Below are 14,348 nucleotides of genomic sequence, written 5' to 3'. Positions count from 1 at the left end.
TTTCCACAAAAGGGAGGCCTCGCCAAAGGAGGGCGCCTCCCCCGCGGGCCCGGCGTCCCGGCCTCGCCAGCGTCCCCTCCCGTGACGAACGGACGCCTGCTAAAGGCGAAAGGAGGCAACGGTCCCTCCCTCCCGTACCAAGGAGGAAGAAGACCTCCCAGCCATCCGATCTAGGGCTGAGGATCCCTCCCAGCCGTCGGATCTCCATAATGCCCAATGAACTGGTACCGGGCCCGGCTGGGTCGCGGCCCGAAAGCGGCCTAAAATCAGCCCAGGTAAAAAAAAGGGGGGGAAGAGGAGGTCTGCTCACCCAGGGACGCCGGCCCGGGTGCTGGCCCATTTCGTGCCCGTGCGTGCGCAGCCGGCCCAGTTGGTCCACGGGCCGGCTGGGTTCAAAAAAATTTCATAAAGGCCAGTATCTTGGGAAAATTGCCAGTATGTCCTCGGAAATTTTGGGGAGACCTTCGGGATCCCTGATTTTTGCAAAATAGTCCTTCGGGACACCGATTTTCTCGCAGAGAGACCCCTAGGGTCCCGGTTTTTGCTAAAATACCCCCCGAAATCCGATTTCTCCCAAAGAAGATCGCCGAAGGCATGGAATTTCCCCGAAAACACCTCCAAGGCTCCTTTTTTGCACGAAAGCCACCAAAGTACGTTTTCCTCTCACGAAGGGAAGATCTCAGGAGTCTCTCACGATGGTTGACCCGAAGTCATTCACAATGCCTCCAGCTCAAGGGGGCTACTGTTGTAGTAAAATAAAATCCTTATTTGGGCCGGGCCGTAAATCCAACGTGGCGACGACTAGTTCAACTTTTCTCAGCACAAGTCAAGGCGCCAACGTGGCGTGGTCATTCCTACGTGGCAAGGGAAGATAAGTCAACAAGTCAATCCTCTCATATCATGGTCAAAGGGAAAATTGAGCTTGAGTAGGGGGCAAGAAAGGTGCAAGGAGGGGGCCTCTTAGTCGATGGTGGACCATGGACCAAGCCCCACTTCTCCCACTTGGTACACACAAAAGCTATGAACCAAAAAGCTACTTTTACCATTTTGCCCTCACTTTTCTCTCTCCCCCAAGGGTAGCCATGGTCTTTTGTCATGGACCCCTACGCTATAAATACCCCCCATGGGGTCATGCACCATTCATTCTCACTTGAATAAACTCAAGGGGAGAGGGCTAGAGAGCCTCTCTGAGAGGAGCTCTAGTTTTGGGATCTCGGGAAGGCTCGTTCGGCCCGAGCCCGAAGGAGAGGGAATCGGGTTAGAGTCCTAAGGGTATCTCGACCTCGCTACTTGGGAAGCCTCGCTCGGCCCAAGTACGAGGCGGCCCCTTTTGAGCTCTTGCTAAGTGATTCGGGGAGCTTCGATCGACCCGAAACGCTTTGGCTAACGATTCCCTCGAAACCTCTCCTAACATAGGACTAGGTCGCACCCGCAGGGTCAACCGAACCTATTAAAAAAATATCAACGTGTCAACTTGTCCAAGTGTACGGCGACCTTCGCTATAAGGCGGGCGTACACGTCCTACTTTTATACTCACACTCGTGCCATCGTGCATTGGCACCCCTTACTCTAATTGTTGTCGAGAACAACAATAGTGGCGCCGACCGTGGGGAACCCTCGTCGCAATTGAAGATTTAATGGCCCCGACGAAGCCTACTTCATCGGGTTTCCAACTTGCCGCGAAGTCTACATGGTTGCAAACGAAGAAAGCAAGTGCCTCGGGGGCTCCCGTGGAAGAAGGAACCCTCACCAATCCGGACGTCGCCGCAAGCATGGTCGCTACGACGGAAGTTGCCGTCACCCCTTCGCTGCCGGCCGTCCCAAAAGGAACCGAGGTGCTCGAAATCGTCGCAGGCGGTCCCTCGACACTCACCAACGTAGTGGCAAGGATCGGCGAGCTGCCTACGGTTGCCGCCCCCGCAGGGGATACGGAACTCGGCATGCCTCGCTCGATGGGCTTCGCGCCACCTTCTCTACAACCGGTAGTGACCCTGCCCTCGGAACCTACAAGAGGAAACAATGTGGCGTCGGGAGGATCCGCGCCGGAAAACCAAGGAGTCCCGGCCTACGACCCATTCAACCCGGGATTACCTCTACTGGCGCTCGCCGCGATCGCCCATGAAGCTCCTTGGTATCATCCTTATTGGGGGCTTCCGCCGCAAGGCGTTCTCCAAGTCGCACACACTCAACATCAACCTCGTTTTGCGAGGGCTCCTTGCTTTCCCCGTCGGGGTCGAGCAAAGTGGCAATCAGGTACCACCAAAACTCCTGAAAAGCCAAAACACTGGTGACTAAACAATACACTAGCACCAAACAAGACTCTAGGGGTAAAAGATTACACACGCTAGAAGGCTTGTGGAACTGCATTCAAAAACTGAAATAAACTCATACGGAGTACCTAACTATTATTTCTAGGGAAACTTACACTTGGAAAAAGCGAAACAAAAAGCCCATGTAGAAATGCTTCTCGTCTCCCTGAACACACAAATTAACACGTGCCATACTGTAAAGATTCTCGTCTTCACTTACCACCCTCTTTTATTGAATCAACACAAAAGGCCAAAAAATATTCAACGGAACAAAATCACATGTCCAAAATTTTTCCTAAAATGGGCTAAAACTAAATAGGCCCAATATCCAAAAAGAAAAAGGGCAGCCAGGAACAAAAGCCGGAACGCTTCACAAGTCACTACAGGTAGAAAATATTCAACAGAAGAAAATCACATGTCCAAAAATAAAAATGGGCCAAAACTAAATAGGCCCAATATCCAAAAAGAAAAAGGGCAGCCAGGAACAAAAGCCAGAACGCATCACAAGTCACAACAGATAGAAAATCGCTGGAACGAAATGGAAATAAACAGGGAAGTTCCCGTCAAAAAAGGAGCCAAGAACAGTGGAGTACTACTACGGCGGAACCCCTCGTGCTTGCGCCATCCCACTCCCACCCACGGGCACGAACCCCACCACCGCGAGTCCGCGACCTCCCTCCCATGGCCGCCGCCCAACACGACGCCGTTCGCGACGGGCAGGCGGCCATGGCGCTCCGCCTCACCAAGGACGCCTCTGCCGCCGCCGCCGCCGGCAAGAACATCGCGTTCTCGCCCGTCTCCATCCACGCCGGCCTGGCCCTGGCGGCCGCGGGCGCGGGCGGCGCCACGCAGGCCCAGCTGCTCACCTTCCTCGGCGCGCCTACCGAGGACGCGCTCGCGGCCTTCTGGCGCCGCGTCTCCGAGCTCGTCCTCGCCGACCGGGCCGATTCTTCCGGCGGGCCGCGCGTGCTCTTCGGCGGCGGCGTGTGAATCGACGCCGCGCGCGGCGGGCTCAACAAGGCGTTGCAGGATGCGCAGCCGAGTCCTACAAGTCTGAGGCACGCACCGTCAGTTTCACCAACAAGGTTCGTAGACTAATTATCTTGTGTGCGTGCGCTCTCTACAAATGGAATCTTAACTAGATCTCGAATTTTGATGTCTTTATTAACTCCAAATACGAATAGTTGATTTGAAAGAGCGCACAAGTTGGATCTGGCGATAATCATTAAAATACGTACCACCGTACAGATGTTGACAGATTTTACTCAATCCGGTACTGTTGATATGGGACTTTAAGTCAGGGATCCGTCTCCCTGTTGATATATCGATCACAAATTTTTGAAGTTGTTAAGATGTTACGCAACTTAAAAATCATTTTGTCGTGTCCTCTGTTCCACTCATGATAATGCATAATAATTATATTAATACGATTGAACGCGTCCTGATAATTTATTTTTACACGATGGTTACATGTGAAGCCCAAGGAAGCACTGGAGATGATCAACAGCTGGGATAAGAAGGCCACCAACGAGCTCATCGAGTCCATCTTCTCCCGCGACGACATCACCGCCGACACCGACCTGGTGCTCGCCAACGCGGTCTACTTCAAAGGGCAAGTGGGTCGATCCGTTCAACTCGAACTGCACGATGCCTGGCAAGTTCCACCGACTGGACGGCAGCCACGTCCAGGCAAACTTCATGTCGAAGTACGCCTCCATGTACGTCTCGTGCATGGACGGGTTCAAGGTCCTCAAGCTCCCCTACAAGAAAGGGCACGCAAAGGCAGCGGCAGTACCACAGCCTCCCGTCAAGCGCCCCCGTGGACGACCCTCCAACGCAGCGAAGAAGTTGTCATCCGATGGCGACGCGTTGTCGGCGACGCAGTTCTCCATGTTTGTCTTCCTCCCGGACAAGCGCGACGGCGTGGCCACCATGGTGGACGTGATCACCACCTCGCCGGGTTACCTGTACAGCGTTTTGCCCTCGGAAACCAAGTTCGTCCACGTCGAGCTACCCAAGTTCGAGATATCCTTCAGCTGGGACGACTTCCGCGGCGACCTCCAACGGCTGGGGCTCTCGCTGCTTTTCTCGCCGGAGGTGGCCGACCTGCGAGGTATGTTCGCCAAGAACGACGGGCAACCGACGTTCCTAAGCAAGGTTGCGCACAAGGCAGTCGTCAAGGTGAACGAGCAAGGGACAGAGGCGGCGGCGGTTTATGGTTCCATTACTGGTGGCGGTACGCCGCCGGACATGGTCGAGTTCGTGGCTGACCATCCGTTCACGTTCCTCATCTTGGAGGAGCTTTCAGGGGTGATCGTCTTCGCTGGACACGTTATGGATCCTACCAGCAAGTGATCGGCACGGAGATGAACTCAGGGAACTCGGGATCAATTAGTTCTGCTATTACTCTACCTTTTATTTGCGAAATTTAGCATTACTATCCGCAGAAATCTCATTATTGGATTACATCCTTGCCACTGAACTTAGGAGCTTTATTAAGATGAACACATTTAGCCTTTTCTCTGCACTTACCCGTTTTAAGCATTTTGTACTCCGTAGTTATGAGATGCAGATCTTGGACCAAAAGTGTGATATAACTACAATAGATTCAAATTTTGGTTCCGGTTTCAGAAATAATTAAAGCACCCTAAGATCATCAAATTCGTTTTATTCTAGTAAATTATTGGTTGAGAGTCAGGGTGTGCCTTTGGCTTTCGGTTCGGTTTGGTTATACCATTTTTCGGTTTATTTGGTTTTAGCATTTCAGACAAAAACAAGGTTCGGTTCTCATTATAACCATTTAATTTCGGTTCGGTCTCGATTATAACTAAATTAACCAAAGTTAACGCGAATTTTTAAACAACACATAATTTGTTGCTATTGCTAGTAGTTTGTAAAGATGCAAAATGTCAATTGAACCTGAGAGGCAATCGCTGTGATGCACCGGCTGTGATGAACAAAACAATTAATCAACCAATCAGCTAGCCGGAGCTAGCCACACTTTTCTTAATCATGTGTAGCTATACGCGGCTACGCCTATACCGTTGCTAGTTCATTCATGATTCATCTTTGGCATCGTGTGGCTCGTAGGTGGCCTACGTGCGGGTAGAATCTGGCACGGTGCAGTCGATCGTTTACTTACTTGTCAGGTGCAACGAAATTGATACAGAATATATATTTGTTTTCTTAGGGTTAATTGGATCTGTGCCATTATAATTTTCACCGGTTGAAAAATATGCCATTACAAAAACTTGACTTGGAAAAATGCCACTCTAACTTTTTTATACCTCTATTCATGCCATTTTCTTCAATACCAGCACGTATACTGTCTAGTACGTATAGACATAGTTCTATACGAACAATTTTTTTTCCCATTCCAAGTCAAACAGTTTTATTCCTATTATTTCCCATGCGTTCCTCGTACCCCGTCCCCAACGGTAGACTCATATTATTGTTTTTTATTTTCTGTAATTTTTATAAATTTTTCTGAGAATATTGAATTTAGGATCAAATTTGAATTTTTTTTAACCTCTATGGTGCCTGTAAGACTCGAACATACTGCTGAACATTGTAAATAGCAGTATTATGGTAAATATTGTTGTACACACTGAAACACATGTATTTTATTAACATTTATTGGTCTTAAGTGGACATAATGGCATTGATAGAGTTATAAGAAAGTTAGAGTGGCATTTCTCAAAGTCAAGTTTTTGTAATGGCATATCTCCAACCGGTGAAATAAAGAGTAGCATAGATCCAATTAACCCTTGTTTTTACGTACGGATCATCAAGATGGATGATCATGGTCAAAATCAACACGTGCGTGCATGCGTGGCTTAACTTGGGTTTAAGTTTAAAATTGAAACAAATACCCACACTCTAAAATACTAAAGTTTATATGCAACTTTTATTGGGATAATTCCCTGGAACTTTCCGGAACATTCCATGAAGACCCAAAAAAATAAACTACTTCCTCTGTTCTATATTAAATGCAACAACTTTGTCTAGATCCGCATGTATTCATACACTAAAACGTGTCTACATACATGTGTATTTTTACTTCTTATAAAGACCTGGGTTGATGGTCGTCAATTCACTTAATTTGAGGCTATTAACTATATAGCTAGAAAACGAATGTAATCATACATATTTAATATGGTAGATATACGTATCACGTTCTTTACAATTGACTAGATTGATTCACATATTTTAGCTAGTATATATAGACAAAGTTGTGACACTTCATACTATACAACAAAGGAAGTACTAGCCAAATACTGGAAACAGTGAAAATCGAGAAGGTTTTGAGAAAAGATCACACTGTACTGGAAAATTCAGTTTTGGAAGATACTTATTAATTTCTGATTGTCATACATAGCGATCAACATAAATAAATCTGAGCTCAAGCTCACAGATTACAGAGCTCAAGAGGTAGCTGCAGCGAGGGCAACAGGAAACTAAAACCCGACGCTTACAAAGGGCATCAACATGAGTCTTTTATTTCAGCGGAGGAAAGGTGTAGCCTGCATGACCATTTAAAACAAATAATAAGTGCCCTGCACTTTTTTTGAAGAGAAAGAACGTGCATGTGAAATGTATCATTAAAGTACACATGTATAAATATAATAATTCTCACTTACTTCCACACTTGTAGCCGGGTGCGAAAGGCTTATTGCAGAACTTGACGATGTAAGCCACCTTTTCCATAGAACATACACTCTCGATCTTCTTGGTAATTAACTTGCACAGGCATGGGATGTCTGCTTTCTGCCACACGGCGCAACATGCCTCGGACGGATCCAATTTTGGCTCCTCTGGGAATTTCTCGTACTTGAGACACTCCCGCATTATGTCTTCACGATATTTATCGCAGCTCTCAGCCCTCGTTGTTACTGCAATAGCAAGAACAACCAAGAGCAGACACATGAGTTTTGCCATGGCTACGGCTTTTCTGTCTACTATGTGTGTTATGTCTCCACTTTTCTTCGATTCTGGATGTAGATTGCTATAGTGCAATAGTTGTATGGTCTGGTTGGGTCTATCTATAGCCTCGTTGAAGTGATGACATGTACATCACATATATATCCATAACATATTTCAACAGGAAAACAATAAATAAATATTAAGTGCATTCTATCTATTTTTTTATGATGGAAGCCTTTTATGTACTACTGGGAGTAATTACTCCCTCCCATCCACCTGCTTCTTTTGATGTGGATGCCCTGAGGGGGACGGCGGGTGTTGTTATCCATGATGGCCATGGCATCATTACTACAGAAAGGCTTATCAGTAACGATTGAAAAACAACATCAGTAACGGCCAGGGCCGCCGTTACTAACTTCGTGTTACTGATGATATAGTAACGGTCGGAGCAACCGTTACTGATGTATATATCATCAGTAACGGTCGCGTTGCCACATCAGTGTCGGTTGAGGGACCGACACTGATACATTTTCGATATTTAAAAAAATAATTAAAACCACAGTAAATACACAGGAAATACATAGAAAATTATATACAGCACAGCACATAATGTATCTTATCACAGAAAAATGTATCTCATCACAGAAATACATATAAAGCCGCATCATATGAAGCATACAAATGTATATAAGCCGCATCATATGAAGCATATAAAGAATACAAATGTATCTCACTTCACGACATTGATTACAAAGTGTCAAAATTTCATATAAACATAATTACAAAGTGTCAGAGTTTCATAGAAGCATATAAAGAATACAAATGTATCTCATTTTAAGCTAGATCCTAATGTTGTGGGTGAACCCTAGACACCACTTGTTGCACGCGTTCGTAGAAGTCCCCACTAGAATTGATGACCTCATTGTTGATGAGATGGGCGAACTCCCTTTGAATGTTATAGACGAGCCATTTAGGTCGGTGTCCCATTGTCGCCGCCAGTCCTCTTCCATCGCCGCGACTGACCCCTTCCACTCAGGCTTGAACATGCTGGCATTCTCCATAAGGATGTGACAGCAGTAATAGCCACAAAACACACTGCCTGGCGGCTGTTGCTGGCAAGGGAACCTGTGGTTGTGGTGAGGCTTGTCTTTATAGCCTTTACCAGCTAGTTTTCCCTTGGTCGCCACTTTCCAGGCAGTGTTAATGAGTGATTTGATGGGTTTCCAGAACCTACCTCGAACACCCTTCTTCGGAAGTAGTGAATCGAAGTAGTACACCGCGGAGCAAGGCAAACAAATGAGTAGTGTCACCCAATGGTCTCTGTTTTCAAAAGAAACAAACTTTAGTATCTAATGGTGTATATGAAAGACTGATTTACAAAAAACAAACAGTTGCATATATGAAATTCAACTTACTCCAAATTAAGGAAGAAGAGGATGAAGTCGTGGTCCGCGTATTTCTCGAGACATGCCCCCAAGTATTTAGATGCCATGGTTCTTGAGGCATCCTTTTCAGGCTCAAGACCGATGTCACCGTAGTTAAACATCACGGGGTCTAGAATGGCTACTTTTTTGACCTCCAATCGCCGCAGTTCTCTTATTTGGTAGGCAGACCACTGTCTTAAGAGGTTGATATCAAGCTTTTGGTGGTTGAAGAGGTGGAACAGTTCGTTGAACTCCACACCAAAGGTGATAGGACGTTCGTGAATGTTCCGGGTTTCTTGGTCAAAGAAGCCATAGTCTTTTGGGATTCTAACATTGATCTGTTGGGCATGCTGTTGAGAACCAGCTGATGCTTGCATGTAGAACTGATGAAGCTCTTGCATCTCTCTGGACACAGCACGCAGGGAATCTTCGGTGACCATCGGTTTTCCAGGATAGTAAATAAGCACCCGGTCGAACTCCCTACCCACGAAATAGGATCCGTCTTCGAATCTCTGGCCTTGATATGGGTTCTTGATGGCCATGGACTCAACGGCACCCAAGAGAGAGAAGGTGGGAGGGACGCTTCCAGCCTGTGTCGACCCTGTGGTCTGGCTATTTTTGAGCTGTGCAGGCATCGACATTGCCCGCTCTTCATCTCCGCCGGCATCGACAGGAGGAAGTATCCTAGGGGAAAGGCCGAGCAGCGAATGAGAAGTACCTTTGTGGGCGGAGGGAGATGGAATCATAGAGGGCCGGCGCTGGTTGTAGAGAGATACGAAGCTCCTAGGCCACATAATTCGGTAGTTTGGACAACCGCCTAGGATATCCACGCCTTCCTCTGGAGGTAGCGGGATAGCATAATCCCGATGGTCGTCGACAACGGATCCACCATCACACTCACTTGTGCGTCGTTCATGAGAATGTTGTGCACAAGTGGCGGTGATTGTCTGGGCATCAGGCGGCCAATGGCGCCTACAGGCTTCCCAGGCTTGTCAACGTGGATACAATACTTCACCTGTGCCTGCGCGTAACAAGAAGAAGGCATATGTGTGTTAGATCTTTATTCATGAAGGTAAGGAGTGAAAAAGAGTTTGAAAAGATTGCTTACAAGGATGTCGTCGCTCGGACCCGGATCGTTATCCCGGCTGCCCTCGCTTGGGGAAGGTTGGCTAGCGGGGGGGTTGTCCATGGTAGGAGCGGGGCTGTAACCTTGGGTGTAGGTGTCTTCGTTCTCCATACGTGTGTCGGAGGCGGCGCTGCTCTTCAGCGGGGTGCTCTTTCACGGGGGAAGAGGAGGAAGAGGAGGAAGGAGGTTCCTCAAACCTTCCACTCCTCACCCGAGTATGGCGCCAAGGGCGGGGTGGTCTTTGGCCAATGCCGCCACCAAATGATGGATGCCTTGCACTGCATATTCCCGCGACACCTCTTGAGACACGATAGATGCCTGCTCTCGCAGCTCCGCCTTAGTTTGTTCTATTATCTCAGAAGAAGCGGGGAGCTTTTTCTGGACCCTGCTTCGCTTCGGAGCAGGCGGGAAATAATCATCCCAGCAGGCCCCTTCGCTTTCTCCTAGAACACGGCCCGTGTGCTCCGCCTTTTGCAAACCGGCGGTCACAGCTGACTCCCACCTCTTGCTCTGCACGGAGTTGTTGGAGGTTTCTGACCTCTTGCTCTCCTCCCATTTGTGGGCATTTTTCTGTTATCATATAAGGCAGGACGTGAGTCTATATGGATCAGGAGTGTCATAATTAACGCCAAAAACAACTAAATGCATGCGAACCCTTACCGTAAATTTTTTAATAGGCGGCTGCATTGGCTCAATGCCCACCCACTCCTCGGGTGTCATGTGCGGACGTGCATATTCTCTAGCATGTTGGTCCTCTAGCATGTCATGCACTGGATGTACCCTGCCTGCCGCCTCGAAAATTCGGTCCTGCTTGCGCTAGACCTTCTTCTTCCCCTCTTTCCCTGCACTCCCTAGCCTATGGTTCAAGGGCTTCCTCGCGCGCAACGCCCTCATGCGTTCACTCTTTGCAATGAAGGCAGGGTCAGACGATTCCTTCTTGAACTTTTCCAATTCGGCCTCATCAGTTACCGACGGTCATTTCTTCTTGATGATCTTGTAGGATTTGTCCATCCACTTTCTAGCGGTGGTTTTCCAATTAGCAAGTCCATTGCAGACTTCTCTGTTGACGGCCGCTAGGAATCGCTCGCGCCACTCGTCGGTGACTTGGAACGTCTTTGCAACGTCCGCGATGCACGTGTCTCTAACGACTTGGGAGATGTCACTCCACTCGTCGGTGATCTTGCAATACTTGCGTCCAACAGCTCCACAGGTCATTGCGAAGGCCTTCTGTGCCCTCTCAGGCGACTCCGGGCGGCCTCTCTCAGAGTGGCGGGTGACCACGTAATAGAACTCCTTCAAGTTGTGGCTCCCCCTCGGCGTCTTCTTTCTTTGGTTCTTAGTGGGAGTTTCAGAAGGCTGCGAGTTACTCTTTTCCACCCGTCGCTCGTTGTCGCGCTCTTCTGAACGAGAGCTACCTGAGCCAAAGCTGGCAATTTGCTCTCCCGATGAAGACTCTTCATCGACACGATCTACTTCCTCCCGATCAAGAACTGGTTTCTAGCTACTCTTGCCCATTTCGTACCTATGCAATCAAAACCATCAAATATATATCGGCCGAAAATTTTGGTATGACCTATGCTAAAAAACTAGCAAATTTTCTCTACTAGGAGCTCAAAACCTGCATAAAAAACCCACCCGCATATGTACCCCTCGACACGATGGCCGGCCCCTTCTCCAATGACCCGACATGATGGTCGGCCCCACAATTCACATATAAGATCCATATCATGTATAGCATATATGACAACATCTAATATATGACAACATGTATATATGACAACATCTAATATATGTGTAGCATTTAAAACACCTAAAATGGCATGTATTTCTTCGTAGCTATACAACATCATGTATTTCATATAAACAACAGCATGTATTTCTTCGCAGCTATAAAATTGTACTAACCAACACCTATATAGCAGCAAGATCAATAAACCACAGGTATATATCATATAAACTTGTACTAACCAACACCTATGTATTTCTCTCTAGCAAGTTAAGCCCTAACACCTAACCAACAACATGTATGTATCATATAAGACACCTAATTTGCTAACCCTAACCCTAACAATCATCTAATTTGCTAACCCTAACCCTAACAATCATCTAATTTGCTAACCCTAGCCCTAACAATCATCTAATTTGCTAACCCTAAGCCTAACAATCATCTAATTTGCTAACCCTAACCCTAACAATCATCTAATTTGCTAACCCTAACCCTAACAATCGTCTAATTTGCTAAATTAACATATATGACAGCATCTAATAATCATCTAATATATGACAACAACTAATCCTAATTAATTTGCTAATCCTAATTTGCTAACCCTAACCCTAAATTACTCTAACAACAGGAACAGAGGAGAGGGAGGCAGAGGAGCGCGCACCTAGGCAGAGGAGGAGGAGGATGGCGGCGGCGGCGGCGGGCTCGGGCTCGGTTCGGAGGCGGGGTCGACGGCGGCGTCGGGCTCGGGGGAGGAGGTCGACGGGCTCAGGGGCGGCGTCGGGCTCGGGGGAGGCGGCGACGGCGTGCGGAAATCCGGCAGGGCTTCGCCCGGGGAGGAGGAACGCCCACAGCTGGTCTGCTAGAGGAAAGCGACGCGCAGGCGAGAAGTAACGGGCTAGGGTTTCGACGCTTCGCTTATATACGCCCAAGTACATCTGTGGCGGTCGCCTTCCCATGCGACCGTTACGGATGTATGGATCCACATCAGTAACAGGCGAGCTGCGGTGCGACCGTTACTGATGATCTATACATCAGTAATGGTCAGGTAAGAAATCAACCGTTAGTGATGTATAGATGCACATCAGTAACGGGCAGTTAACCAGCCGACCGTTACTGATGTGCATCTATACTTGTTGAGCTTTGTACCAATTTAAATTACAGGAACGTATTTTGTACCAATTTTAATTACAGGAACGTATTTTGTACCAATTTGTCTAGTATTGTACCAATTTAAATTACAGGAGCTTTGTACCAATTTAACAAAAAAGCGAAAGTTTGATGAATAAATTCATGCATTTTGTCTAGTATCTGTGCTAAATTTAATTTAAAAAATTCATCACATAAATCCATGTACTAACATGCATACACAAAAGTACATGGATCACACATAATTTCACTTGGTACAAAGTTTGCATTAAAATTCAGTATGAGTACATTTTTACAATGTGACTACTAGTGCTTCTCCTTCCTTCGGTAAGTCATAACTTGACTCCTCGAAGAACCGCTTCTGAGGTAGGGTTTTGTGGTATTTTCTCGCTCTCGCTCCCATCACTTCTTCTTTTCCCTCTCCTTTTCCTCGTTAATATCGTGCGTTCTGCTTCTTCGTCATCTGCGGCGGTCGTCGGATCATGAAAACCTTCGTAGTCTTCTTGTGAAATAACTCCGTCCACTTCAACAATGCTTCTTTTCCCTCTTCTTACTACGACGCGGCCTTTATTTGCCGGGTCGTCTATGTAGAAAACCTGCTTGCATTGTTTAGCAAAGACCCATGGTTCCTCTCTTGCCGGGATTTTTCTCACATCAACTTGTTCACGAGGGATCTCAGGAGGTAGCACCATCGTCGTGAACTTGTGACTTTCTTCTTTGTCACCTTTGGTCCATCTTACACGGAACATTGGGATCTTTGTGATCGAGTACTCCAATTCTCAGATCTCCTTGATAACGCCGAAGAACGCTTTGGTTTTGCTGTTGTCGTCGGTCGTGGTCTCAGAAATCATGACTACACCACTATTTTGATACGTGCTTTTACGGTCCTGAGACGCAGTGTAGAAGTTATAGCCGTTGATCGCATATGATTGCCAAGTAGAGACGTGGTAAGCAGGTTCCCGTGAGAAACATGCAACCGTCTCTTCTGATACATTGGTCGTCTCCCTGCCGTACCAATAATTCTTCAGCCACGCTGTGAATGTTTAATTGTGCTCCCAGTGGATCCAGACTTCTCCTCTTTTAGGGTTTTCATTTCGCAGTTGTTCCATGTGCATTTCCTAATAAGGCTGGCAGCAATCGACAGGTTGCAACACAACCAAATGTGCTCTTTCAAAGTCAGCTTCCCTTCTTCTTTGATAGACATTAAGGTATGTATGTCCAAGGCCACCTTCGCCATCGAGCTTGCCCTTGTGCCGTGATTCGGGAACACCTATTGATTTCTGATCGGCCAACCAATCCGTGCAGAACTTGATGCACTCTTCTGCCCTAAAGCCTTCCCGATGCTACCTTCCTGACGCGACCTGTTATGAATGGACCGCTTCAGAACCCCGTTGTATCGTTCAGGGCCATACATGTTATGCAGGAACGAGGGCCCTAGGGACAAGATCTCATCGCATATGTGGATCATTAGATGGACCATGATATTGTAGCCATGTGTCACCTGGCATGAAGTATTTCCATTCGTGGGGTAGTCATGCACGCAGGTCAGAAGCGCTGCTCTCATCGTGAAGTACTCCCTCCTGTTTGCATCCCAAACCACTTTGCCAGGGTTCCAAAGCTGCTTCAGCTCATCCTTCACTAGCTGCAGATATACATTTAGGTCAGCTCCCGGTTGCTTTGGACCATGTATGAGC

At 47.3% G+C, this 14,348-nt stretch overlaps 1 protein-coding gene and 1 pseudogene across 1 annotated transcript; one reads left to right on the top strand and one right to left on the bottom strand.

The window, feature by feature from the left end:
- Nucleotides 1-2,492: 2,492 nt before the first annotated feature.
- Nucleotides 2,493-4,836, top strand: LOC100835134 (annotated as a pseudogene).
- A 1,970-nt stretch (nucleotides 4,837-6,806) lies between these two features.
- Nucleotides 6,807-7,247, bottom strand: LOC100834827. Its single transcript, XM_003575885.1, has 2 exons — nucleotides 6,950-7,247; nucleotides 6,807-6,832 (listed from the first exon to the last, which is right to left on the bottom strand). The coding sequence occupies exons 1-2, from the start codon at nucleotides 7,245-7,247 to the stop codon at nucleotides 6,807-6,809; spliced, it is 324 nt and encodes a 107-aa protein (XP_003575933.1).
- Between the last annotated feature and the right edge of the window lie 7,101 nt (nucleotides 7,248-14,348).

This window comes from Brachypodium distachyon, chromosome 4 (genome assembly GCF_000005505.3).
Source record: "Brachypodium distachyon strain Bd21 chromosome 4, Brachypodium_distachyon_v3.0, whole genome shotgun sequence".
Classification (NCBI taxonomy): Eukaryota; Viridiplantae; Streptophyta; class Magnoliopsida; order Poales; family Poaceae; genus Brachypodium; species Brachypodium distachyon.
Note: the sequence above shows the minus strand (reverse complement) of the source record. Positions and strands in the feature narration are given on the sequence as shown.